This window comes from Paramacrobiotus metropolitanus, unplaced genomic scaffold (genome assembly GCF_019649055.1).
Source record: "Paramacrobiotus metropolitanus isolate TYO unplaced genomic scaffold, Prichtersi_v1.0 Parri_scaffold0000096, whole genome shotgun sequence".
Lineage (NCBI taxonomy): Eukaryota > Metazoa > Tardigrada > Eutardigrada > Parachela > Macrobiotidae > Paramacrobiotus > Paramacrobiotus metropolitanus.
The window spans coordinates 472,338-498,434 of NW_026570316.1; the positions used below are offsets into that span (position 1 = coordinate 472,338).

General features: G+C 43.2%; 2 protein-coding genes across 4 annotated transcripts; one reads left to right on the plus strand and one right to left on the minus strand.

Moving 5' to 3' along the window:
- Positions 1 to 281: 281 nt before the first annotated feature.
- Positions 282 to 17,321, minus strand: LOC129596788 (clustered mitochondria protein homolog). 3 transcript variants are annotated; one of them, XM_055494132.1, is made up of 22 exons: positions 17,090 to 17,321; positions 15,829 to 16,005; positions 11,608 to 12,014; positions 10,910 to 11,081; positions 10,151 to 10,297; positions 9,558 to 9,825; positions 8,952 to 9,080; positions 8,561 to 8,664; positions 8,128 to 8,279; positions 7,411 to 7,605; positions 7,026 to 7,149; positions 6,735 to 6,922; positions 6,444 to 6,528; positions 6,271 to 6,377; positions 6,124 to 6,180; positions 5,323 to 5,743; positions 4,441 to 4,589; positions 3,837 to 4,178; positions 2,888 to 3,079; positions 2,703 to 2,792; positions 1,835 to 2,314; positions 282 to 1,023 (listed from the first exon to the last, which is right to left on the minus strand). In XM_055494132.1, the coding sequence occupies exons 2-22, from the start codon at positions 15,887 to 15,889 to the stop codon at positions 739 to 741; spliced, it is 4,155 nt and encodes a 1,384-aa protein (XP_055350107.1). In that variant the 5' UTR covers positions 15,890 to 16,005; positions 17,090 to 17,321; the 3' UTR covers positions 282 to 738. The 3 variants fall into 3 exon arrangements, with proteins under 3 accessions (XP_055350107.1, XP_055350110.1, XP_055350108.1); XM_055494135.1 differs by lacking the exon at positions 17,090 to 17,321 and adding an exon at positions 16,708 to 17,035; XM_055494133.1 differs by lacking the exon at positions 17,090 to 17,321 and adding an exon at positions 16,568 to 16,697.
- An 877-nt stretch (positions 17,322 to 18,198) lies between these two features.
- On the plus strand, positions 18,199 to 20,109 carry LOC129596843 (traB domain-containing protein-like). Its single transcript, XM_055494222.1, has 3 exons — positions 18,199 to 18,554; positions 18,972 to 19,068; positions 19,270 to 20,109. Exons 1-3 carry the CDS (start codon positions 18,384 to 18,386, stop codon positions 20,025 to 20,027), a joined length of 1,026 nt encoding a protein of 341 aa, XP_055350197.1. The 5' UTR covers positions 18,199 to 18,383; the 3' UTR covers positions 20,028 to 20,109.
- The last annotated feature ends 5,988 nt before the right edge of the window (positions 20,110 to 26,097 follow it).

Consider the following 26,097-nt stretch of genomic DNA (forward strand, 5'->3'; position numbering starts at 1 on the left):
TGTAACTGAGCGCAGTTGGTCTGCTCAAAGGCATAAAAATAAACTGAATCTGTATTTACCGCCATACATTTTGGTACAAGCTTGTACAGGCTGCAGATCTGTAGTGTAACACGCCGAAAAACTTTGCTGGATTTGCTTTTTGCGCACGTCAGTGACTTAATCATTTCTAATCGTAGTAATCGCTATCGCTGCCTGTGCCCGGAAATCTAGTTACGCGAATTCAAACCATTAAAGTGTCAGCAACGCAGCAAACGTGGAAGTACGGCTGAACCCGTACAAAATACGAACCACATTAATTTTATCCCAATAATATTATCAATCCGCGCGACCAATATTAACTGATCAGTTAAGTTATTAACCCAGAGCAAAATACTATCAAATAGAAAAAAAAGAAACAACTGGGGGGTGCCGTCCATCACACATCCAAAGTGCATTACTATTAAAGCGCTCACATTCCCATCGAAAAAAAACGCTAACAAGAAGAAAAAAACAGGGAACACGCACACGCACACACCGCCGAAATAATCCACCACACACCGAAGAAACCACCATCCTCACTGTCCGCTCTCATCCGGCCCATCCTCTCACCAAATCCACTCCTCCTCCCTTCTTCCGCCGCACCAACACGATAACAAAGTAAAACAAACCAACAACATTTGTGTCAGAAGAACGCCATAACCCCGCCCAACCAATCCACCACAGCAAACATCTATTAAAATCCCCTCCCTCACGCACAATTTAGTCCAATTCCTCGGTGGATAAGGGCGCGTACTCGTGTCCGTTTTCCTGCGGCGTTTTGACCAGGGCGGCCGTCGCGCTTTTCTCCTCCGTGATGGCCGGAGTGTTGTTGGCGTTGTTGGAAGAGTTGACGAGGAGGGCGGCCACCTGGTTGAGCACATCGGCTTCCGGGGTGGGCGCGCAACTGCACAGGTACAGGCCCGGCGTGAGATTGGCCACGCGGTAGCGCATGTCGTTCTTGATGGACAGGATCTCGCAGATGGACATGTGGGTCAGCGGCAAAATCTATCCAAAACACCGCAAAATTACTAAGTGGAAAACAAATTATGACAGAAGTTCAAAGTTATATTATTTTATTAAGACAGCAAATTTAATGCATTATTTATGTCAGTAAATTTCTGTTATGAGGATTTTCTAATATTAAAATACAAATTTCGGTTTTGGTATCATGCTGGTGATCACTTTCATGAAAATTCGCTTATTTACTTACTTTAATTATCAACAACTAGGAACTATTTCCAATTAGGCTACTAGATTTAAAAACATAATTTTGAAAATGCAAAGTGTCATCGATCGATCTGTAGTATAATCACGCAGACAGGATACTTTTTTTCTAGGTACATCTATATTACTATAGCCAATAAAATTAGATACCGTTTCCAAAAAACCTCAATCAAAACTGCTACCAATTTAGACGATCTTTCGATTTTTTGGCGATTTTAGAACAAGCAGCTAACGATTTGCGAGCTGAGGTGACAACCTGCCACTGCACTACAAAACTCAGTTAACAGCAGACATCAAGTAAGCTGAATTCCGTCCGCTGCATGCTTTGTATATCATATTAAAATTAATAATTAACGGTGATCACAATTATTATTATATATTATATACTAAAACCAGAAACATCTACAGCTTTCCCAGAAAAACAACTTGCTGAATTTTGTTCTGTACAGTTCAGTTGCGTTTCCGTTGTTCAACGTTCAACAAGTGTCCCAAACTGCTACAAAGCGGTTGTCCTGTACATCAAGTTATTATATTCTTCTAATGCTGTTCAAATTTAATTTCCTAATGAAAAAGCACAGTAGCTGCAACTTACAAAGCTGTTCTGCATGAAGGTAATGGCCTTGGCGCCCTTGCGCTGGATCTCGTTCAACTGTCGCGCATAATTGACGCCCTGCTCCGTCAGCTGGCCATAGATCTGGCAGGCCTCCAGCGTCTTGACGGCCGTCTCGCCGAGGATCTTCTTGTACACGCCCACCACCACTTTCTGGTGCTGCAGAGCCTCGCGGAATTCCCCGCGGCAGGCCTTGTCGCGGGCCAGGATGTAGTGCGCCAACGCCGTCTCCAGGTGCTCGGGCCCGTACAGCTTCTCGGCCACGTGGACGGCGCTGGTGAGGAAGGCCACCGAGTGCTGGTGGTAGCGCAGCCCGTGCAGCATCACGCCGATGGACAGATCGATGCGGAAGAGAAAGCCGTGCGCTTCCGTGGACGGGTTCAGCAGATTGAGGAGGTAGCGGGCGCGATAGGCCAGACGTAGGCCTAGTAACGGGTTCTCATGATGATACAGCATCACCGCCTGCAAACGAATCGATTTGTCATAATTTGCACTATCAGACACATTTTACGATAATCTTACAAAATCATTCAGCTTTTACATTCTGAAATTATATTTTCAAAAAAATAAAAAACAAAAACGCATCAAAAACAGACAAAACGAGTTTCGCAAAATATCTGAGAAAATTACTGTAGTTTCAAAAATTCAAGAACTAATAAAATTTTACAATCACAAGTTTCTGTTTAATGCAAAATCAGCGGTTCCCATTTTCGTTCATGTCAAGAAATCCATAACCAATGCGCGAATAACATTAGTAATTCTAGATAATTCGAATTAAGCGGCTTTTTTAAAAATAGTTAATAAATAAATTAAACAGTTCCATTCGGAAAACCTTGGTTGATTTTCTTACCAAAACCAGCGTATACTGGAACGTGGTCTCGTCGTCGATCCCACGTGCTCGTTCCGCACACACCAACGCCTTTTCCATTTCCAATACAGCCTGCAGAAACCACACAAGGTCATATCTTCGTAATTTTACCGACATGGAGCAGTTTCTTAAAAAAACATTAAACTGCTTATCAGCGCAACACTTACGAAGCCGACTTCCTCCGACAGATAGTGCAGCTGAGCCGTTTCGTAATACAGCAGCGCCAGTTCCATGGAAATGCCGCCCTGGATGACACTCTGACTGGATAGGCACTCGGACAGCACATCCAGAGCACCGCGGATATTCCCCGTCTTGAAGGCCGCCGCCGACAGTGTCCGTGCTTCGTGAATGATTTTCAACTGCAAAGAGTATCCGGAAAACATTAACGTAAAATCCCCATGCAGTTAACAGACCAACGTAATCATCAATGAAAGTTAAATAACTAGGGAAGTGCACCGCCGTTTGCTAGCACTGAAAGACCGAAGCGAAGCTAAAAATATTTTAAATAGTGCCTAAAACTTGTAAAGTAAATTACATGTTGAACTAATTACAAAGAATAAACAATCAAATTCTGCCCCAAATTACCAAATTCACCATACCATTAATTTTATCAAAAGCGTGTACAAAGAAGAAAACAAAACACAAGAACGCGACGCATTATTACGTACTGAACCTAGTCGTGTAAAATAGAAATTGTTCTTTAAAAAATTAATTGAACTACTACCCAAATATCATGCCATCACAATTCTTTCCATTTATATGCTATGAGCAAGCCAGTATCCAGTTTCTTACGATTTCTTTCCGCTGCCACTACACTACACTACACACATATTAGCCGACTAAGTTGCTAGCTATTAAAACGCTTGAGAAAAATTCTAATTAAAACTCAACGACCAGTCAATTAGCAGATTCTTCGATTTTTCTATTTACAGTTCAGTATATTGCATTCGCAAAATCGCTTCCCTTACCACTGAACCATTGCACTACAACTCGCGCGACAAGCACCGCTCCAATGTTTTATATTTAATTATTTCAAAACTTTTTCGCGCATCTTACCTGCGCACTTTTGTACCTGAGACTTTTTAGCCCTTTTATTTCTTTTTTATCTGAGCTTACCAACGGACTGACGCATTTGACCAGCGGGAACAAATTGACGATATCGTCCTCGGTGAAGGGCGGCGCCCGTTTATTGGTGAAATTGTAGTCCTTCTGCGCGATCTGGATGCCCACCTTCTTGCAGACCAGACGCAGTAAAAACACCCGCCGCAGATTGTACGCCGCCAGCACCGTGTCGCAGGAATCACCGTCCAGCGTAAAACCGTAATAATCGGCCATATCCGCCTTCAGTCGCGACCACAGGGTCTTGGGCGTGAAACTGCGATAGTCGATGGACTGCTGCCGGTGCACTTCGGCCTGGGCGCCCTTCTTGGCACGCCGCTTCCGCACCTGGACGTTGGCCTGCAAAAATACCCGCCACAAAATCAAATCATTTTATCCGTCAATAATTCCGAATTATTGCAGCACTTCCAATTATTCCATGAAATAAAACCAATGGAAAAATAGCATGAATTATATTTATCGACTGTTATTTTTATTTATCGCATCGCCGAATTATTGCAGAAGTTCCCATAATGTCAAAAAATCAAATCAATAAAAAATGTTGTGCAATACATTTATCATCAGGATTTTTGTTTACAGAATCGTCAGTTTGTCTTCTTACCAAACTTTGCGGCGTGGGGGCCTGCGGACTCGGGCAGGATCCGAACATGCAATTGAGGAAATGGCTGACGGCCCCGGCCAAATTCTGCTGTCCCACGGACTGGCTGTACTGGCGGAACAAATGTTTGGCTGATCGGCCAATTAATTCCCCTGTTTGACGAAAACGAACTCATGAAAAACCTGATCCAACACCATCTATTCATATAAAAATTTTATCCATTTTTATACAATATTACATAAATAAAACCGTCATAAAAAATTTCGAATTACCGCGATACCAACAAAAACTTTTGTATAGATCTGCAAATTTATTATCACGTACAGCCAATAATATATATATTCTAGCTAGCATATAGAGACTTAAGAAAATCCCCCCTGGAAGCCATTACACTACGCTAAGTTCATAACGCTAACCTACTCTATATTGTACATTGAGAAATCGGTGAGAAATGGGCAATAAGGAAAACGGCGGACAACGGGTTTGATGTGTAAAAGCAGTAAAAAAACGCCGACTACAGAGTCTACCGAAATAAAATCCTGACAAAGTAACATTTTAATTAACAAACTACACTCGCATTAAAAAGCAATTTTTTTGTGTGGATTTGTAAATCAGTAGACAAACAACTCTAACTGCAATTTTGCCCGTTGTCGTTAGCACAATCAATGGAACACAATCAATGGAACACATGTGTATGCAATGGAGCCATCGTACTACGCACAACTAACAACGATATGATAATATTAAGTAAGTCCATTGTAACTAACCACTACACCATCGATAATCAAGGCAACACTAAAAAAATCGGCGGCTGCAAATGGATTTATAGTAATAAACATTTCCATAGAATAAATAAATTAATAAAAATCCCTGCCAACCACGTACCAATAATCACCGTCAGTGGGTACGACAAATCCGCGCGCGCCTTCAACTTGTCCGCCAGCAGTCCCAAATACCGTATATTAATCCCGTAATTATTCCGCAGCCGCACCAAGATCCCCTCGGACAGCATGGGATCGTAGCGCAACTGCGTCAACTCCGCCACGAACGCCGGGATCTGCTGGGCCAGCAGGAAGCGGCCCAGACTGACAATCTGCTCCTTCTGCTGCGCCACCTCCGTCCCGCTGGCGTCCACCTGCGTCACGGATGGTGTGAACACGTCCGGATTGAAACGGATGTTGGGCTCGGGTTCCACAGGGTCCTCCGCCTCCGTTTCGGGGTGGGAGGCGGGCGGGGGAGCCGGGGCCGCCTCCGGGGGACGGTTCTCGGCGTCCTCCACCACATCTTCACTCTGCAGCTCTTTCTTCTACACGACACCACACAAATACGGAAAAAATTAATATTTATGTCATTTATTGTATGTATTTAGTAATTAATTACTCATAAATCTTATTTATTAGCTATTGATCCTAAGTTTTCACACGTAGAATTTAAACACACACAGAGTAGCATTTTTTTCCCACGAATTTCAGGTCTGATTACAGCTGTACATCGAAATTTTCGGCGGCAATTTTACTACTATCTCATCAAAGAAAAACGCCAGAAAAAACAACGGGATTTTCTCAATTTTCCGTACTGCAAATGTTCTGTGAAATGAGACTAGCACTACTTCCAATCGAGGCTCACATTTGTCAGACGAACCGATCAACATGCCTCCACACTACGCTTTCCCACAACTTTACTCACCCGCTGATTCCGTCGCGCTCGGGCATTCATGCGCATTTCATAAGCTTCCTGTTTTTCTCCCTGCAGGATAAACCAGCAGTTTACAGCTAAGTTAACAAAATTACAAACCGATTATCGAAGCGCAATAATTATGAAGCGATGGGCGTACATGAGATAGGAATCAACCAATTCCGGCCGATATGACGGCAGTTTATGGGGGAATTTCCGCGGATAGCCTTCTCTGCGGGCTTCCTCACACACATCCTTGCCAGTCGCTGTCAAAGAGGCCGAATTGAACGCATACAGACCTTGCAAAAGCGTCATAAATTTGGCTTCTTTACCGACACCATCCATAAAATGGATATCCGGCGGGAACATACGAATCAAATCCAGAATGTAATGCCGCTTGTCATTACCAACGATTCCCTGACAAAAAAACAAATACGTCAATTCCTTATTTGAATTTTGGTCACCATTTCCATGCCAAGTTCTAATATTCTGGTTTAAAGTTGCAATGCAAAAGCAATTAGTATTCACAGTTATAGCGTTTATTTTACTTGAAAATGACTTTTAAGAAAATCACACAATGAAAATATTTTTTGAAAACTAATTTGAAATAAATTTTGATTTACCTTTAATTCAACGGAAGTTGTCAGTTCCATTTCTTTGCCGTCTCCACTGCGAATCATATGCGGTGCCAAATGGAACCATTTGGCCACCGTCTGCAGTCGCTTCGCGAACTCCTCATCATACTGCACCGTCTTACCGAAATCCACGGAGCCATACTGAACGGCATTCTCCTGTTCCCGCTCCAGAATACCTATTCCAAAAAATACAATTATTTGGTTAACGATTGTTAAATTATTAATTTTTATGCCCGATACAATCGACAATTAAACAAGAAAAGTGGAATTTTAATGTACCTGGAATGATTGTCTGCGCGGTGACCCGGTATCCGCGATAATCAATGACCGCGGTGCCCAGCGTGTACAGCTTCTCATCCGAGGGAATAAACGTCAAAAACTTCAAGCCCAGTAAATCATTATTCTGCAAAAAAAAAATAAGTAAACCTCGCAATTTTGTACTCACTCAAAACATAAGGCTCAATAACAAATTCAAAAGTTAATAATTGATGTTTCGCGAGAGAATTCACAGAAAAACACACCAAGTCAAAATGCAAAAAAGGCATGCAAACATGCAATTTCTTAATGCAAAAACAGAAGCACAGTAAAACTGATTGCGATGGCATGCACCTTTTTTACAGCAGCAAAAACCGGCGCGATTTATTTGTAAATAATCGCTGCTTACCGGAGCAGCATGCGCCGCGGCATCACCGCCGAGATCCTTAAAATGATCCTTGACATCGAAGCCCAAACTGAAGAAGATGTTGTTCCAGATAAACAGCTGACTGCGATAATCATCCGCCGGGTTAATCGGCGAAATACTCCCGTCCACCACGCCCTTGGCGCCCCGGACGGCCATTTGGATAAAGTCAAACTGCGTCTAAAAACGGACAATATTCAGGAAAAAAGATTCATCATTATCAGTCAGCCAGAGCCCGGTCCGCAAAATAAACCACAATTCAATTCCGAAAGAGATACAAAAAGATCCATTATTAATATGATTAAAATTTTTAATTAGCAGAAGAGACAATAAATAAAATATTTTTGCTACGTTTAAAAAACAGTTACCCAGAAACTGAAAAACAACAAGAATTTGTCAAACTCGATACTACACATATGTAATTACATGATTGATGAAAACTCGACTGTCAAGAAGTGGGCGCGCCTGTAACCAGCCCCAACACTACGTTTTCCTCATTCTACCAACCCGCTGATTCCGTCGCGCTCGGGCGTTCATTAAGTCAAATCAAGTTTTTATTTCAGAAATATATTCATTCTAAAAATATTACAAATTTAATCAAATTTAATAATAAACTGATTACTCTACGATTAATATATTAATTATCTTGATTTTCTGGCGTCCGAGCAAGAAACACTGGAATGAAGATAGTTAGCAACATACTCGCATCAGTGAGCGTTCTCTTTGGTTAATTTCCTGAGGCGTATTATGCGGCAAATCACGAAACGTCTGCAGTTCCTCATTCCAATCACGACACTGAAACGGGATCACATCTTCGTATCCTTTTGAGCAGAACAATTCCGACTGTGGCAAAGCTGCAATCCCACATACCAAACCGTTACAGGACGGAATCGTCAACGCTTCACCAACAGTATTAATTTTCTTTGCACAATATCACGATACTTCTAATGATGTACATAATATTATCATTATTATGTATCTGTATTTAGTAAACACTACATCAGATATTCAGATAACAAAGAACTTCATGTCAATAATTTTATCCTGCATTAACGCATATATACTCAATACAAAATTACCAAAAAAATTCAACACGAAATCATTATTTGTAGCACGAATGCGTTCCGTAACTTACAATCTTCCCAGCGGAAGAAATCCCATGTAGGCTTCACTTTGGGCACCACCCACAGGTAGTTTGGTCGGCTGAGTGCCACCCGGGCAAAGGGCGTCAGCATGGCTCTGCAAAAAATAATTATAAAATGAAAACAATACCGGAAAAGCAAAAATCCGCCGAAAATGAAAAGTAGGTTCGCTGACGTTTAAGCCGGCATTTTTATTTGTTCGAAAATCGCAAAAAATAGTATAAGAGCAAAAGTAAGACCGAAGAGTGAAGCACGATGTGGCAAAATATTAATATAATTTTCAGTCAAAGGTTTCACCATGAAAATTAACTGTATGGTCGACCATAAAGAAAAGTTGAATAAACCTGAATGCACAGTCATCCGTTTCTCAGATAGCCAACGTACTTGAAGCGGCGTTTAATCAGCGCGTTGTAATTGCGCTTGAACCCTGCACTGACATCGCGGAACAGATCCACCAACGTCTGATACACGGCTTTGGTTTCCGCTTCCGGATTGAACTCCGATTCCGTCGATCTGGGGAGAAAACACCGATTAATCCCTTCACCCGATCTTACTGCAGTCTGACTATCAACTTCTCCATAAATCTTATTACAACTAACAACCAACCAACTGCTGCCCACACGCCTTTTTGTGGCATCTTATTAAAACATAACTTTAAAAAAATAAAATTCCAATTCTAATGTACAAAAAATACGGAAACTTCAGCAACTTTTAAACATTTATCACACTATTGCTAAACAGCACATACAATAAGCATCCGAACAATTGTCCGCCATTAATCTACATTATTTGCACTCGCACAGCGCATCGAACGCCCAAATTGAGCCGGCGGATTTTAGATTATGTTTCGACAAACATTATCATTTCAGATGTGAAAACATTTAAGAAAAAAATCACCGTATTAATGATAACAGAAACAATATATTACTTTCTTAATATGAATGTATGGAATAATGGACTTACTCGCGTAATACAATGCACAATACTTACTTGTTGATAAAAAAGCCCGCCACGCCGGCCGTCAGATGGAATTTCTTTTCCTCCAGGGTTTCCGCGTAGTAATAGTACAGATCGCCCTTCATGCGGCGATTACCCTGCGGCGGATTCCAGCCGGATGGTTCCAGTCGTTTCAGACATTTAGCCTGCCGCTCCTCCACGCCGGGAATGAGATGGGCCAGTGAGACGTCACTGACATCCGCCCGGCAATATTCCGGCGGATCAAACACGCCCGGATTCTCAATGGCACCGTGCTTTTGCTCTGTCAGAAATGCACAATTATCAGGCAAATTCCAAATATGCAAAATGCTATCAAAAAAGCCTTCAGAGGACGCTGCGCATAAAAAAACATTTTACTTAGTAATGTACTCACGAACTCAATAAATTACGGTATGTTTAAACTTTAAAGTACACCAGATTTGGAATTAAGATAAACCATAAACATTTCGAGTAATTTCTACAGATACGCAAGACGCAAAGAGTCTGCAGTAAAAAAACTTTAGAATATATGATTTGAAAATTATAATTATATTAAATTTAATTTAAGGGAAGGTACAAAACACAGTACAAGAAACATAGCAACTCACGGATATTTTCCACTTCAAAGGTAGCCTGAATCAGGAAGGACGGCGCTTGACCTTCTTCATTACGGCATGCCGTTTCGTTGTCCAAGGGATTCTGCAAATCCAGGAACTGCCGCACATGCCGTCGCACCTCCAGCGGCGTATAAGGCTCTGCGAAAAGCAAAACGCGTAAAGCTTTGACTAATGTCAAAGATACTCTAGGAAATTCCAGTCACTAACAAAGAAGAACGGTCAACAACAATTCAAAGAATACAAGCCGAACAACATCGTAATAAAACACTAAGAATTACGATAACTCTTCGTTCGGTTCGCTACACCAGTCACCGTAAAGATATCGAGTGAATTTTAATTACAGCATCTTTTCGAAGGTTACTGGTACATATTAATGAAGAAAACTTCCTAATACAGTAGCAACGAGCTGATAAATGATAATACAGTGTATACCCCCGTGCTGGAAAAATAGTGAAAATATTCCGTATTTCCGAAATTCAGCTAATGTACACAAATATCAGAACATAACCTACAGACAGAATAAAAAGAAAAATGCATTATCGAAGGGCGTTAACTGCATGAAGTGTATCAAATCGTTTATTTGAAACAATAAACCGCCAAGGGCAGTTACTGATACACTGCACTACAAAATTTCCCACCACCCTCTGCGACGACGATTACCGCAGTCTGCAAAAAACTCCCAAAAATCCAGGGGATAACCTGTCGACTATCACAGCCTGTTAACTACATGTCACACACAATATACCGTACCATCCACCAGACGAATCGTGCATCCATCCTTAATCTGCTCGTACTGCTTGATCTCGGCAAATAAATCAATGGAAGTCCCGTCCACTTGCAGCGAGTAGCACGTCCGGTGACAGCTCGACTCCCGATCACTCAGCACCAACCGGATTTCGTGCACCAAATCACCACTGTTCATCTGTCCAACCACAAATAAAAATGCAATCTACACTCTAGAAAATCAAATGCGCCAAGAAAAAGATTACCGTGTAAATTAATTAGGAAAAAAATGAAAATATTCATCGAGCAAAAAAAACCGAAAATATTCACCAAGTTTAAAATTTTAAAAATACAAGGATCCAAAAAACTACGAAGGTAAAATACGTAGTGCGTACTTATAGAGAAAATGCGAACTGAAATACCAGTATACAACAAGAAAATAATTAAGGATACAAAAAACGGAAAAGAAAGAAAATATAAAATATGAAAAAACTCGAGACATTATTTTAAACCAAAAAATAATAATGTGAAAAAGGCGACATGGGAATAAAAAGAACTAACCATAAGAAGTGAAATGAAAATTGCGGAGTTATAAAATATCCGTTAATTCATAAAAGAAAAGCCGAAGTAGTCGCCACTACTCTTTAAAGACTTTTTATACATTCAGAACGATTATAAAATATTCCAAATTAATTACTACAAAATCAAAAAATATTTCGGCTTACCGGCAACTGAAAGGTTTCATCACCCGTTCCCTGAGGCACGGAAATATTCACCAGAATCTGCTTCTCCTGGCACACCGGGACCTCCGACGGGCCGGCAGCGGAGTCGCCGGCGGCCCCGCCCTCCCCGCCATCGGCGCCCTGCAGCCGCTGCAGACTGGTCAGGTTCTCCAGATTGGAGAGAGGAATCACGTACAGCGGCAGATAGTGGGAAATTTCCCGCAGATTGGCGTCGGACACCGACGTCGCCGTCGGCGGCTGGGTGGGACTGGAGGCACTGTTGGGCGGACCGGGAGATTCACGGGATGAGCTCTCATCCGGCGGCACGGCCAGATTATCGTGGCTGCCGTTGGTCATGCTGTCCACCGAGAGGCCTTTGCTATCACCGCTGCTATTTACCACAGATCCATCTGAAACAATATTTATTGCAAAAAATTAATTTTAAATTTCGCTCTACGTATTATCAGTCGCAAACTGTACAGTTACTATCTGCTACGTATAGCCTGCTTGTTGTTTGTCCATGAGACCATGACTGAAATGGATGACATGCACCACTACCATAGCCATTACACTACGAATTTCAGCCAGTTATAACTATCACCTGCCGCGTTCGTAATACCGAATATATCTTTTACTCAGAAAATTAAAACAAAAATTAACCACAATAACCACAAACTATTTATAACCACAATAGCTACCATTTCAATCCAAAAAGATTTCAATTCCTAATTTTTAACCACAACCGAAAGCGCATGCACTGACATCCAAAAATGTAAGTACAACGGTAAACACCGCCAAATATTTCCGTACGACAGTACGAGTATTGAAGCGAAAAGTTCTGCGCAACGAAGAACGGAATTTTTCAACTCGTAAAAATTGTCAAAACGATTTTATGAATATTTTCAATAATTTTAGATCAGACAACGATGACCAGATATTTTACCTCTTTTGGATCATAAAAAATAATAAATTATTCGCGGATTTCTCGCAAATTTAGCACTATCACGAAATTTACAGGCACAAGCCCACAGCAGCACGAATAACACAGTTGTGATAAATCTCCGATTAAAATCGCCATAATCACAGAAGCCGGTATTATTACCGCACACTCTTGCCCCAGAATTTACACCCCCCGCTCCTCACGTCCCAACTTGACTCCCAAGTGGCACACACGATAAACATTCCTCAACTCTCGCCCACAGTTAGCGACCGGACCCGGCGCCACACTCCACCGACCTCTCACGAGAGTGAAACATCTTCCGCGGCCATATCAAGGCCACTCCCTTATGGCTAATTTTACATTCTCAGCATCCCTCCATAACTATCATCCATTTATCACTCTCCAGTCTATCTCCCAATCTGATCGGACTAAACTCTCGCGTTTCTGTACGGCGATGTGCTCAACAATGTTTACAGATCAATATATTATTATTAATCAATGCAACGGCCCTGTCTGGGGTCACTTGTTATCATCATCGCGAGATTTGCGACAGCCTACTTTCGTAACCGGTTATCAATACGATTTCAGTTAAAGATTTCCGGTGATTCTATGCAGTTTATTAAACATTTAATTATTCCCACGTAAAGATAAATCAATCGGAAAAACAATTCAAGATGAATAAAATGCGAAAAATTTCCACAAAAACTGAAACTGTCAGCTATTTCCTATGGCTTATGTTGATTTCATTTCCTTATACAAATCAATTAAAAATTCTTAAAAAATAATATTTTTCTTTCTTCGAAATTCAGATTTTTTGTCAACTTTTCGAATCCAGCAAGGAAACAATTACTTTGGTCATGCCCATACACTACGATCGATCTGCGATCCACATGGTAATGTACGGGCAAAAGTAATAAACCGGTATTTCAATTTTTTTGTCAAATATGCTGTCGCACACAAACCACTAATGTTGCAGCTTGCTACTGACGGTTCCGTTGAAAGAAACCTCAAAATCAATTAGGTGGCCAGCGTGGCCTTTAGGCACTGCTGCAGTGCTGCCACGAAATGGACTTTGCTAAGCAGATAGTTGATAAGCGATTAAAGCGTCGCGGTTGCCCTGCAAAAGTGTACCGACAAGGATATAAATTATCTATTTTACGGCGTATATTTTATTTCGTTAGATTGCCCTGTGTACTATTTACATACCTTCGCCGTTCGCGCACACACACAGCCGTCGTCAACGCTAATAAAACGCAGCATGTGAGCGCTCAAGCGAATGTGGTTGTAAAAAGGCAACCGTTTCCGTTTCAATCAGATACGATACGATACAAGTCGCCTCTTTATGTGCACTTGAATAATTCAAATACACTCCGATAAATGATGCACCCTTTGGTGCTCATCAATAGACAGAAAAGAGACCGAACAATCTTTCCAACTTCCCACGATACACCTTATCAGACAGCGAAGCCGGGATATTTGCACAAGGGAAAATTTTGGGGAAATTTTCAGCAAATGTGCCGACAATTGTCATGGTTCCCGGAAATCTGCTGAAACGTATCTTCTCTACACATAAGACAAGTTATCAATCTAACGGTTTTACTTAACGCAAAGAAAACAAAAATTTTGTCATTTTAAAAATAATCCTAAATTAAAAACCAATGAAATTAAAGAATTAAAGAATCTTCAAAGCAAAAAAAAAACAAAAAATTCTGTCATTTTAAAAAATTCCGTCAGCCACTGTCTCAAAAAAGCGCAACTTCTTATTATTTTTTTCTAAAAACAAAACAAATTAAAAAGCATGAATTAAATATTACAAAAATTTACAACAATAGTAACAGCTGAAAAATCGCAAAACCTCACGATGCAATTTTAAAGAGAGCCTGTCGAAAAAAATCGTAAACATAAAATCAAACTTTTTGACTAAACCCTTGACAGTTGATTGACACGTAAACGTCTTATTAAAATTCTAAAATTATTTTCCATCTTTTGCGAATGTCATCAGCAAGGCTCGACTGCTTCGGAAAATTGTTATTATTACGCACAACATTAACACGTTTGGACAACACTCCGACCAGCCGTCTGCAAACCCCGCTTGAACTGCGTCGACTGACCGGAATTACAATAAACACCGTGTCGTGCAGTAGCCATCGCGCGTCTCTTTCTGACCACAAGCTATTTATAATATCGCCGATCGTTAAGCAAACAGCCGACAGCCACTCTCACCGAGGTCCGCCACAATGTACGCACAGGAAAGAATAACAATTAAACTGCAAATTTTCCCCCTGCTCTCATATGCCAATCCTGCTCTGATCGATACAAAATCCCCATTCAACAAAACATATTATCACGCTATTCAAAAACGGAGCAGCCAAGCGCGCACCAATTCGGCCTAATATAACCGTGCTGTAATGGAAGGGGCTTTGTATTCAGCCGACAGCTCCCCGACACATCGATTGAGGCCAATTAGCGTTTAATAAGCCGGAAAACTTTACAGGAAAATATTTGCAAATATTTCTGTACTCAATGCTCATCCACCGGATCTTTTTTTAAATTTCAGTTTCGGTGGATGAACTTAATTACATAATTTCAAAGATGAATCGTGAAATCAAAAAAGAAAAATAATAAAAAGTACTGGATCTTTTTTTGCATCACTTTCGGTGGACGTAAAAAATCGTAAAATCAAAAAAAAAGGAAAATTAGAAAAAATACCGTATATTTTTTGTGTATCACTTTCTGTGGACGAGCTTAATTACCTAATTTTGGAATTAAATCGTAAAATCAAAAGAAGGAAAAAAATTAAATACGAAAAATTACCGGCTAAAATAGGCATCATAAAAGCAAAATGAAACAAACGAAATTCAGAAAAAAAAACGAATTAAAAGTGATTTTGCTAACAAGACCAAAGTATCGCGTCCTAAACTAGAAAAATGTTTAAAATTTTACTCAACGTTATAGAAAATAAAAAAATTTAAATTAAAAGGAATTCTATTTGAAAAATACCGCATTCGCTCATGCAGCACAAAACATACAAAAAATAAATACCAAAAATTTCCACAACGTAACAATACTGATGAAAGCAGTGCAAAGACTTGGACAAATTCCAACTGACTGCCAAAACCATCGAAAAAACGATACACTACCCGGTACGCATGGCGTGCAGTAAATGCAACCGGGAAAACGATAACATTTCGCAGCGGTCTTTAAACTTGGTTACTTGCAGCCAATTTGGCCGTCGTCATATGACACACACCGAAATTCTATGTATTTAAACTGAGCGCTCTTACCGGCATGGTTCGCAGATTCCTTGGCTGGCGCATCATCCGGCAAACCGACGGTATGCACCATGGCGGACGACAAACAATCCACAAACACTGCGGCTGGGAATTCCGATTAAATAATAAATATATTCTCAAATCCCCGCGCTGAGCCAATCAACATCCACCGTACATAACACGCACCACCTGCAAAAAAACAGCCGATGTTCAAACTTCAAACACACGACTGCTCCAACTGGGAAACACCCGGGAGGGATTGCGTCAGCCCGCGTCTAGTCCGGGTCGTTAAAATATGAATCAAAACTCGTTTTACCTTCACCGCCTGCACCACGGTCTGGTATTACGCAAGAGAATCAAGCATGCGGAAAACCCAGATAAAAACAACGAAATTATCGGTAATTAAATGGTAAACGCGGCGCAGCTCAAGATGTCAAGGTACAGGTAGTATCACGCAAAATTGATTGCGAAAAACGCTGCCTATTAAAAAATCTTTAATTTCAGTTAATGATGACAGAAACAATTTAAAAGAAGTTTTTTTGCAAAATAAAAATTTTACGGCGGAAATTTTCAGATAATCCAAAACAGCAAACTGCAACGCATTTTAGGCCCTTGAATAAACAAACAAATTCCGTAAACATTAAAAAATGATTTTCAAAATAACGTGCTCAATAATTTCGAAGCCTGCAAAATAAGAACGGAAAGAAAATATGAAATAAAAAACAAATTCACCGTGTTGACGCTTATTTACCCTGTTCATTCAGTTAATATCCGCAGCGCTGTACAGAGAACTCACTACAACCGACGACCCAGCCTGATGCAAAAAAACACCATTCAAAACTTTCCGCTGACGAAATGCAGCACAAATTTTCCAACCACACTTCACCGTACATTCAGAAAAATCTCTCTCTAACCCACGAGGAAAAGTGCGCCGAGCTCACACTGCAGACGACAGCGAAAATGGCGAAAGAAGAGTGATTCGTCTGCGTCAAGACGGGCACTCTTGGCCGCGTTTACTTAACATCTCTCCCGGTGATAAAAATAGATCATCAAAATTCAAGCCCCGCTGCCGAAGCATGCGAAACGCTGTTCCGATTGCATACACGCAAGATACTCCTCCGATCGCTAATTAAAAGACGGTGCCCAATGCGCGTCACGTGATCAGAACCTTACCACAAAAGCGATGATGCAAGAGCAGCTGATTACGATCACAGTGCAGAAAACTACAAGAAACCCGAAACCCTGGCGCGACTAGCGCTGGCGGAGTACTTACGTGAACATGGGATTTTCACGCGGATCGTGTGCTCTACTCCCGACACCGGGGGGATTACGGGGAAAGACTTTAGCGATCGAAAATATCGATAAAAAACACACACGCGATTGCAACTTCGGATCACACAGTGTATTATCCGTCTGCTAGTAGCCTGCTCCTACTTGAGCGCGCTTCGTTCAGTGCCAACCGGCGTCTTGTGTCGGATCAGTGGAAAAGTTACAGCCAGTTGAAATTCTGCCGCACAGCTGCGAGAGTGGAGAACGGGTTGCGCTAATTGCATCAGTGTCTAGCAGAGTGGATTAGTGCGGCGCTGGCTAGCCACTCTGAAAGGGAGGTGTGGCAATGCCACTTCCACCAGGGCGTATTGGAAATGGGGGGGTTGGTGCGCCTACAGGCGGCTGGCAAAACAACAGAGTGCGATTGAGCGGTAGTGTAGTTGCTAACTAATTTTGCTATAAACTTACCTGAGTAGACTTATAATATATAATATTATACTGTATTAAATTTTAATAATGTATCAGGTGATTCAGGTCTAAGAAAGAAATCATAAATTAAAATAAAGAACAATGCGGTGCGCGCATTGGTGGATTTAACTCAGGATTGGTGGATTTTTAAATCAGCAATGTAATAATGTACACTGTACAGTATGCTGCACTGGAAAGCGAAAATTTAATATTAAATTTTATTATATTATATTAACTTTAACGGTATGAAGTACGTACCTTCGGAAGTATCGTACTAGAGTGGTCGTACGAGTGCCAGTCGGATAGTGCAGTACGTCAGTGCAGTACGTACAGTAGTCTTACTGCAAAAAAATCGCACTTACCATTAGAAGAGTTTTAACAGGCATTTACAGTTAAACTTTGATTTCTGTTGACATCCAAATTGAGCACATCAAAAGAAATTCATCAAAACTAAAGGTGTGCATGTTTTGAAAACAAAAATTATGACAGTAAGCACTTTCTAAAACAGCGATTGCCGTGGTCTGTACGTTGTACATGCGATCATTCTGTTTTCAACAGGTGCCTGGGTGCGGTGCATAGCTTTTGTCCGCCGATAGACCATTGCGCAAGCGGCAGTACAGTATTTACTTCCTGCTGTCTGCTGCACGTGCTGATCGCGCGTATTTCCTCTGTCACGCAGCTTCTGCATTGCACGTTTACTCATACTCCTGTTTCCCGTTTTATGGACTGAATAATAAATTTTAATATTAATCTGGCAATAGTTTAGCCCTGAGCAGTTTGAGCTGGTTGTCATCTGTGCGCGGAGACGTCCACCACTGACTGCGAGCACAATGGAAGACGGCTCTACTTCTGGCGATGTACCACCCGGACCGTGGGGTCTCTCGATTCAGTATGATGATGCGGTTGATCTGCCAGCACCGACGGTTCGTCCCGTGAATCCCGTCCTGCCCGACACCGTGACAATGCTGGAGCATGCGCCGTCCGGTGGGCGAGTGTACATTGTAAGTGCCGAATGTGGGTGTGCGAGTCACTGGCAGAAATAACGTTTTGATCACATTACTGTCATTATAGAAACATTGTCTCTTTAGTTGTGTTTTAATCAGTATTTGCAACGCTGCACCGAAATAGAAATTCTTTTGAGAAATTATTTCTCAGCTCATTCAGTTGTTTGCAATTTACTGCGAAAATATCTGCAGATAATACGGGCTTTTGGCTTCGTTTTTATTTGAATTTCACTTACGTAATTAGTTGTTTACCTGTACGGTATTATATTGTTCATTTCGCAACATTTCGCTTTTGTACGGTATATTTGTTGTGTTAATTTACTCCCATTATTTTATTTCTGTTATCGAGTAAATTCGTAATTTTTTTGGGGGTTGATCTTTTTATTTTATGTATTATAATTCGGCACGTTGTAGGTCGGAACTGTACATTTGGGAGAGAAAAGCCAGGAAGACGTCGCTGCGACGATTCGGACGGTCAAGCCGGATTCGGTGATGCTGGAACTGTGCACAGGTTTTTGCTATTTATTTATTAAGTACATTTATCGTTTGCTCTAATGTTTATTTATATTGCTTATATTTGTATATGTGCGTCTATTTACGTACGTATTAAATTTATATTTTGCATAGATTATAAATCATTAGCTGAAATACTATTTTATTTCTATTCTTTGCATATAAGGGAGACTGCAAGGTACAAATCCTGTTGTTGCAGAACGGCTGGACATTTTAACTGTGGATGAAGACGAAGCCCGGCGTGCACTGAGTCCACTGAGTGAACTGAACAGGAAACACTTCCATATCTTGGCCCAACAATTGGGCGTCGCACAGGCATTCCGGGTGTTCTGGGCGCTGAAACAATCCGGACAGCACGCCAAGAATTTAGGCATTTCTGGCAGCGACATGCGCACGGCCTTCCGCGAAGCCGCCAACCTCCCCAACTGCACGGTGTTGCTTGGTGATCGACCACAGAGTATCACGCACCAACGCACCTACGGTGCCTTAACATTGTGGGAATACATCCGGCATCTGTGGATCGCAGTGCGAGACCTATGCGTGCACTGGAATATTAGCCAGGACGATGTGGAAAAGCTGAAAACCAGCGCGTTTCTGGAGGCCGACGCAGCGCGAATGTCCGCGGCGTGTCCCACGGTGCAGCGCGCCATCGTGCACGAGCGGGATGTCGTGATGGCCGAAGGGTTGAAGTGGTTCTTGGCGCAGCCGGTGATGACGACAGAGGGTCCGCGGAGCCGGGTGATGGTGGGTGTCGTGGGAATGGCCCATGTGGCCGGTATCCAGCGGGCCTGGAACCGTCCGTCATTGTCGCAGAATGAGCAGAAGAATCTTTTCACCATCCCACCGACGGCCAAATGGCGGGAGCGTGCGCCCGTTGTTGTAAAGGTCTCCTGGTTGCTCCTCTGCGGATATATTACGAGTCGTGGTGGGAGGTTCCTGGCTAATCTAGTGCGTTGATTTCCGCATTTGACGTCCGGATACAAGCAGGGATGCCAGCCGCGGCTGCATTGAATCCCTGGGACCATGGATGAAGCAGACAAACCCGGTGATTTTTTGTTATAATCGTGTAGTTGTTTAATGTTTTTACTGTTTTCCGGAATATTCATTTCATTGGATAATATCGGAGAAGAGCGTTTTTGTTCATTACTGTTGACTGTAAATCTGTAATTACGATTGTTTTTCTGACTGAATCACTGTGTAACGCCGTTCAAGTAAGTATTCAACTATTTGTTGAACTTGTAAGTCGTAATCGTACTTGTAAAATCACGCCATTATAAACGCACAAAACAAATTTTAATCCACAGTTGTGTTTTACGCGATTGCGATGTCGTGATCAATTTGCACCGAAATCCATCGGACGTACGCGGTGTGTCCTGGAGCAGCACATTCTTCGAAGTGCCAGGCTGCCAGCCGCCCACGCCTCTTGCCGATCGGCAGACGACACTAGGGGACACAATAGTTTAAACTTCACTAGCGTCAACCGCATCCTCGTCGTCCAGGTTCTGAGCTTGTTATACCGTGGCCCCCGTGGGACCAGTGCAGCGCACGCCTGCCTATCGGACTCCGCCTTTATGTCCCGTCCCCGCAACCTTCCGCGCCTTGCGCTGCTGCCGCGGATCACGTGCGCGATGACGGAACCTCAAGCTATCTACGTGATCGCCGTCGAGGGTGGTCGCGACTTTTGGCGCCCTCCGGGAATAGTTTCCCGAACATGCGCAGTCACATACTGTAGTCTGGGTTCATAGTGATTGGATTCGCATCGTTCGCCGTACAGGCCTCTCGTAACCAGCAGCGGCCTCCCCTGAGCTACCGACCCCACCCCAACGACACTCGACAACGGCTGGCGCTCTACATATGCCAGTTTCCGGCCGTCATGGTGGACGCTGCTGCACAACTGCAGTGCTGCTTCCGGGCGTTGTGCGCTAGGCAGACGGGCCCGTCATTAATATATATTGTTTTACCGCGGCAAGAATTCTTACATAAACGACTAATCAATTTATTTTTTGATTATGGGTATGGCAACGGAAAAGGGTATCTTCCCTCTCGCGATAGAACCTTCTGGTAAAAACTGGCTGAATTCTAGTATGGGGAGGCGCGCGTTGGTTTAAACGGTTTCGCTTCCGCTACGCGACTTCCAGTACAACAATGCATGAATGATACTTCGCACCGGAAATTCTCATCTTTCCGGAGTCGCGGCCGGTATACCACGCTGTCTGTCACGACGTACACTCGCTCGGGATGTGCTGCGCCGACATGATTCGGTCATCGTGCCGGTTTTTCGGCACCGCCCCGTGACCATGTTACTAACAGGATACGCATTACATGTTAACGTTTACATTCCAGAGTTCCAGGTAATAATAGGCTCTCTCGCCGCACACCTTGAAGTGCTTTCAGCTTATAGTTTTTGCTGCGTGCAAAGTTATCGATGTTCTGCCTCTTAGAGAAATCCAGATAGTAGGTTTAACTCAAAGAACACTGTAAAATTTGAATGTGTTGGTTGGTGTGTTATACCGAAATCGTACTTTAACTTACAGAGCACTTTCATGGTGTATAGCGAGAGAGCCTAATGGCAATGCATGCAAAGATAAAACATAAATTTATCGAAAACAATATCTAACTACAGAACCGTCAAACAGTGTAAATTCCGTGGCGGCTGCCTGTTATTAGAAGGTACCTCCATTAGCCTTCATGTCAACATCATCGCCTTCGGAATGACCTACCTCTCTCATAATGTTCCTGATTGGTAAGGTACCGATCCAAGCTCGAGCATACTCTAGAATATGACCGTGCATGGATCGCTATACCTTACCGTTACCGAAATAATGGATTTGATGTGGATTCGCTGGATGCGGGAATCCTGGCATACAGCTGCATTCTGTATCAGCTTGCCGAAGATCTTTGGCATGCTTATGCAGTCGGTACGCCAGAATCCCCGCCAGTATTGCAATTATATATAACCCGAAGCGCGGGATCATGACCCATTCCTCACGGACAACCGTACGACGGAGGCGGCGACGTTGCAGTAGGATCATCGTAGACTGCGATGATGCCCCACTTCACCACTGCCGCTGTCGCGCCGTATGATTCATAGTCGACTAATCGAGACTTTCGCCAATTAATATTTGAAGCATTAGAATTAATAAAGTGTACAATAAAGAGTAGGCCGCAGTGATTTCATTATCACGGCTCAATGTGTAAGTAAGATTTCTTTTGGAGCTACTCGCTCCGGATGGCCTGAATGCTGCACAGTACATGGTATGATTTCGCTCGTTCCTCCAGAAAGTGTCGTGCGGGAAAAAATAACTTCTCCACTAACAGTTGCCAAGAAAACACGCGACGACCAGCATGTCCAGTACAATGCGTTCCGAGAGGGGCACGCGGATGCCAAACATCACTGTGGCACGACTACCCTCAGTTGCGGTAACATAAGGAGAGTGGGGCTTGAAGTCGCGGCGCGTGATCAGCGGCAGCAGCAAGACACGCTGCCGAACGCGGGGGTGGCGATGCGGACGGAGCGGAGTTCCCGGCGGTCACGGTAACATTGAAAATCTGAAACATGGGGATGTAGTTGAGGCGGGAGAAGCTGTTTTTGTGTGATGGGGCGTCCCCTGCCGGCAGCAGACGCGTAGGTCAGCCGCATCGAAGACTGTGCGGCACTGGTGCAGCCGGGCACATCGCGTCCGTCACTTCCGGCTAGCACTTCGCAACGGAACGTCGTATTCTTCTCGTGTCGCGGACAGTACACCACGCTGTTCGTCACGCCACCGCTTCGTGCCGGCCGCGTCCAAATGATCCGGTCGTTCTGCCGGATTTTCGGCATCGCCTCCGCCAGCATGTCGTCGACTAAAAATGTCTTAATATTCCAAAATAATATTCAGTAAAAATACCATGTAATAATCTAACGCAATATCTAGATATTATTCCAAAATAATGTACAGTAAATTCCATGGTGGCGCCTGTAGAAGTAGGCACCTACATTAGCATTAATATTCATCTCGACGTCATCGCTTTCGGAGTGATATTTCTGAATTAATGACTAGATTCGGCACCTTAGCAGAATTCGGTTTGGATCAGCTGGGAGCCTAGCTGGGATCAATGGGCTGCTTATATGCCAGAATTCCCGCACCAGTTGGTGCGGGCAAACTGGCCTATAAGCAGCCCAAGGATCTTTGGCATGATTATGCGCAACGGTAAGGTCAATCCTCGCCAATACTGCAATTACAATAACAAACATGGGAGTGACCCAGTCCTCACGGTCACGCGTACGGCGACGACAGCGCTGGCGGCAATGAAACAGAACACAGCGGTCTACGAGACAGACTACTGTGACCTTGTTCCATCGCTGCCGCCGCAGCTTTGTACGATTCGTAAACGACTGTTTCGAGATTTCTGCCAATTAATAGTTAAAGCATAAGAATTAATAAATTGTACAATAAAGCACACCCTCCCTTTAAGGACGAAACTGAGTGGGCACTATGAAACGCTGACTGTTTTGTAAGCGACTGGTCACTAGACGATGTTCTCGTATTCATACAGAAGTATTGTATTCGATGATTCAAATGTACTGATGTGAAAACTGCACTGCTCGTATATATATAGATATGTATGATTTCTTTTGGAGCTACTCGCCCGCAAGTCCATAATGCCAAACCCGAAGTCACAGCTGTTGGCGCTAAAGCGGTCTCTTATCTTGTTGCTGGCCAAAAATAAATCTATTCTTAAGCCATCACCATAAAACTAAAAGTAAAGGTGCTACTAATACAGACGCTCCGCCATCGTTTAATTGGCTTATTAGTCCAAAATGCATCTAGATAACTGCAAGCACGCAACATGTAAGCTCGTACACGATGTACCCAATTCAGTTTTAATTCAGTTGGTGAAATTTTAATCAACCAGACGCTGTTACGGTTCGAGCAGTCAGTCACTCTCATCGTCCTCGTATTCGATATGGCCTCGTCATCACTTGCTGCGGCATGGACAGCGCTCCGCCTGGGAAGTAGAGATGGTATGCATAGCCCGCGCCCATACTGTCGCCGGTCGGCGCTTCTGTGTACCCAGTCGGGACTGATGGTACTTCACTTTTATAGGAAACTTGTGACTGTATCGTTTTGCCAATAAATATATTCCACTGATGGTGAGAATACGTATGTACTCGCACATTAGCAGTATAAATGCTATAACGCCATGCATACTAGCTTCGGTTTTCTCAACAACCGGTCACTTTTGCTAGAAGTATCCATTGTGAACAACTTTCTTTCTGTTTTTTTATGTCCGCTCCTTCATTTAGTAGCGCAACTGGATGAAGCCACAAAACTAGGTGTATGATCAGACTAGGTGTATGATTGTAGGTGTATGATCAGACTTTACTTCCTTCCATTTTACTTGTTGTATGTTGCTTCAACTGGGATCGCCAGTTCACCATGCAACGCGCCACAAGTCGGCCGGTAACCGGATGTTCAAAATGTATAGTAAGCGTGACAGGACTGAAATGCCGAAGTACGGGTGGATCAGTGTTAACACCATTTTTTTAAATGCAGTGCAGTTCTACAAGCACATACCATCAGACTACTTTAGCGTAAAAATACTGCGGCGCGCGACTGACTTCCTGGCCATGGGCCATGGCGGACCTACGCAACGTAGCTCAGGCCCGCTGAAGGGCGCGAATGCGCAGCCCGAGAGGGCGGTAATACACAATACGGATCCCCGGGAGGCCACGGTAACGTTGAGAACCTGAAAGATGAGGACGTGAATGACGCAGGTGAAGTTGTCGGTGTATCGTGGACCGTGGTGTCCTCCGTCAACAACGTATAACGGGCGCGGCCGGCCAGCTTCAAAGACGGTGCGGGCGTATTGCACCCAGGGCACATCGCGTCCATCGCTTTTGGCCGGCAGTTCGCCGGGGAACTTCACATCGTCTCCGAGTCGCGGCCGGTATAAACCAAGCTGTCCGTCACGACAACACTCGGGGCCAGGTGCGTCAAAATAAACCAGTCGTCATGCTGGTTTTGAGCAGCGCCTCCGCCAGCATTTTCTTGACTAGCAAGATATCCTTAAGGCATTTCAGTTAATAATGTAACGATAAAATCTAAACTAGTATGAAACAGTACGAGTAAATAATTATAAATTCCGTGGCTGTACGCCTGTAATATTAGAGGGTACCTCCGCTAGCATTCATCTTTACGTCATCGATCTCGGACTGCCGTCCCTCTCTCATGTTGGTGCTTGGTAAGGCATCGAACCCAAGCGCGGACATACTCGAATGGATTAATCGAATCCCGGTAAGGTAGTGATTCCACTCTCGCACGGTGCCCGAATGGAAGGACTACATAACCAGGATTCGATTTGGATTCACTTCAGTCAGAAGCATGGGATCTGAACCCATCCTTACGGTCGCACGTCCGGCGGCGGCGGCGACGCTGGAGTAGGAGTAAGCTCGCTGCTCCCACCTCCCCGGCCCACCGCCGCTGACGCCGTTGTGCGATTCGTAGTCGGCTATTTGAGATTTTTGCCAATTAATATTCAGAGCATTAGAATCAATAAAGTGTACAATAAAGAGTCGGTAGTGTGCAACGTCGATCATGCTGTAGACGACATATAGTTGATGATCGAATTGCACGGATCTGCAGTTTCCTGCTCACATCTGTGATTCCTTTTGGAGCTCTCGCTTTGCAAGCCCAAAATGCCGAATCCGTAGTAGCATAGTTTGCCGCGAAAGCGGTTCTTATTTTGTTCATAGCCATAAATATAAATCTATTCTTAAGCCGCCGCCATAAAAGGATATGGTGCATTGCTACAGCAGTGTTTTTAGGACTTTGTGTTGCATTACTGCCTTGGCTTACGTAACAGGCAGCCTGTAGGTTATTTATATAGATTAACGTTTACCGGCACCTTTTACTGTCCGATTTCCAGTGTTCTGCCGAGTGTGCATTGTGCATAGTGTATACGGGCAAAGTAAACACGTGAACAAAAATAATTTCTCCACAAATAGTTGCCATAAGAAAGCATAAGAATACAATGAATTCATGCC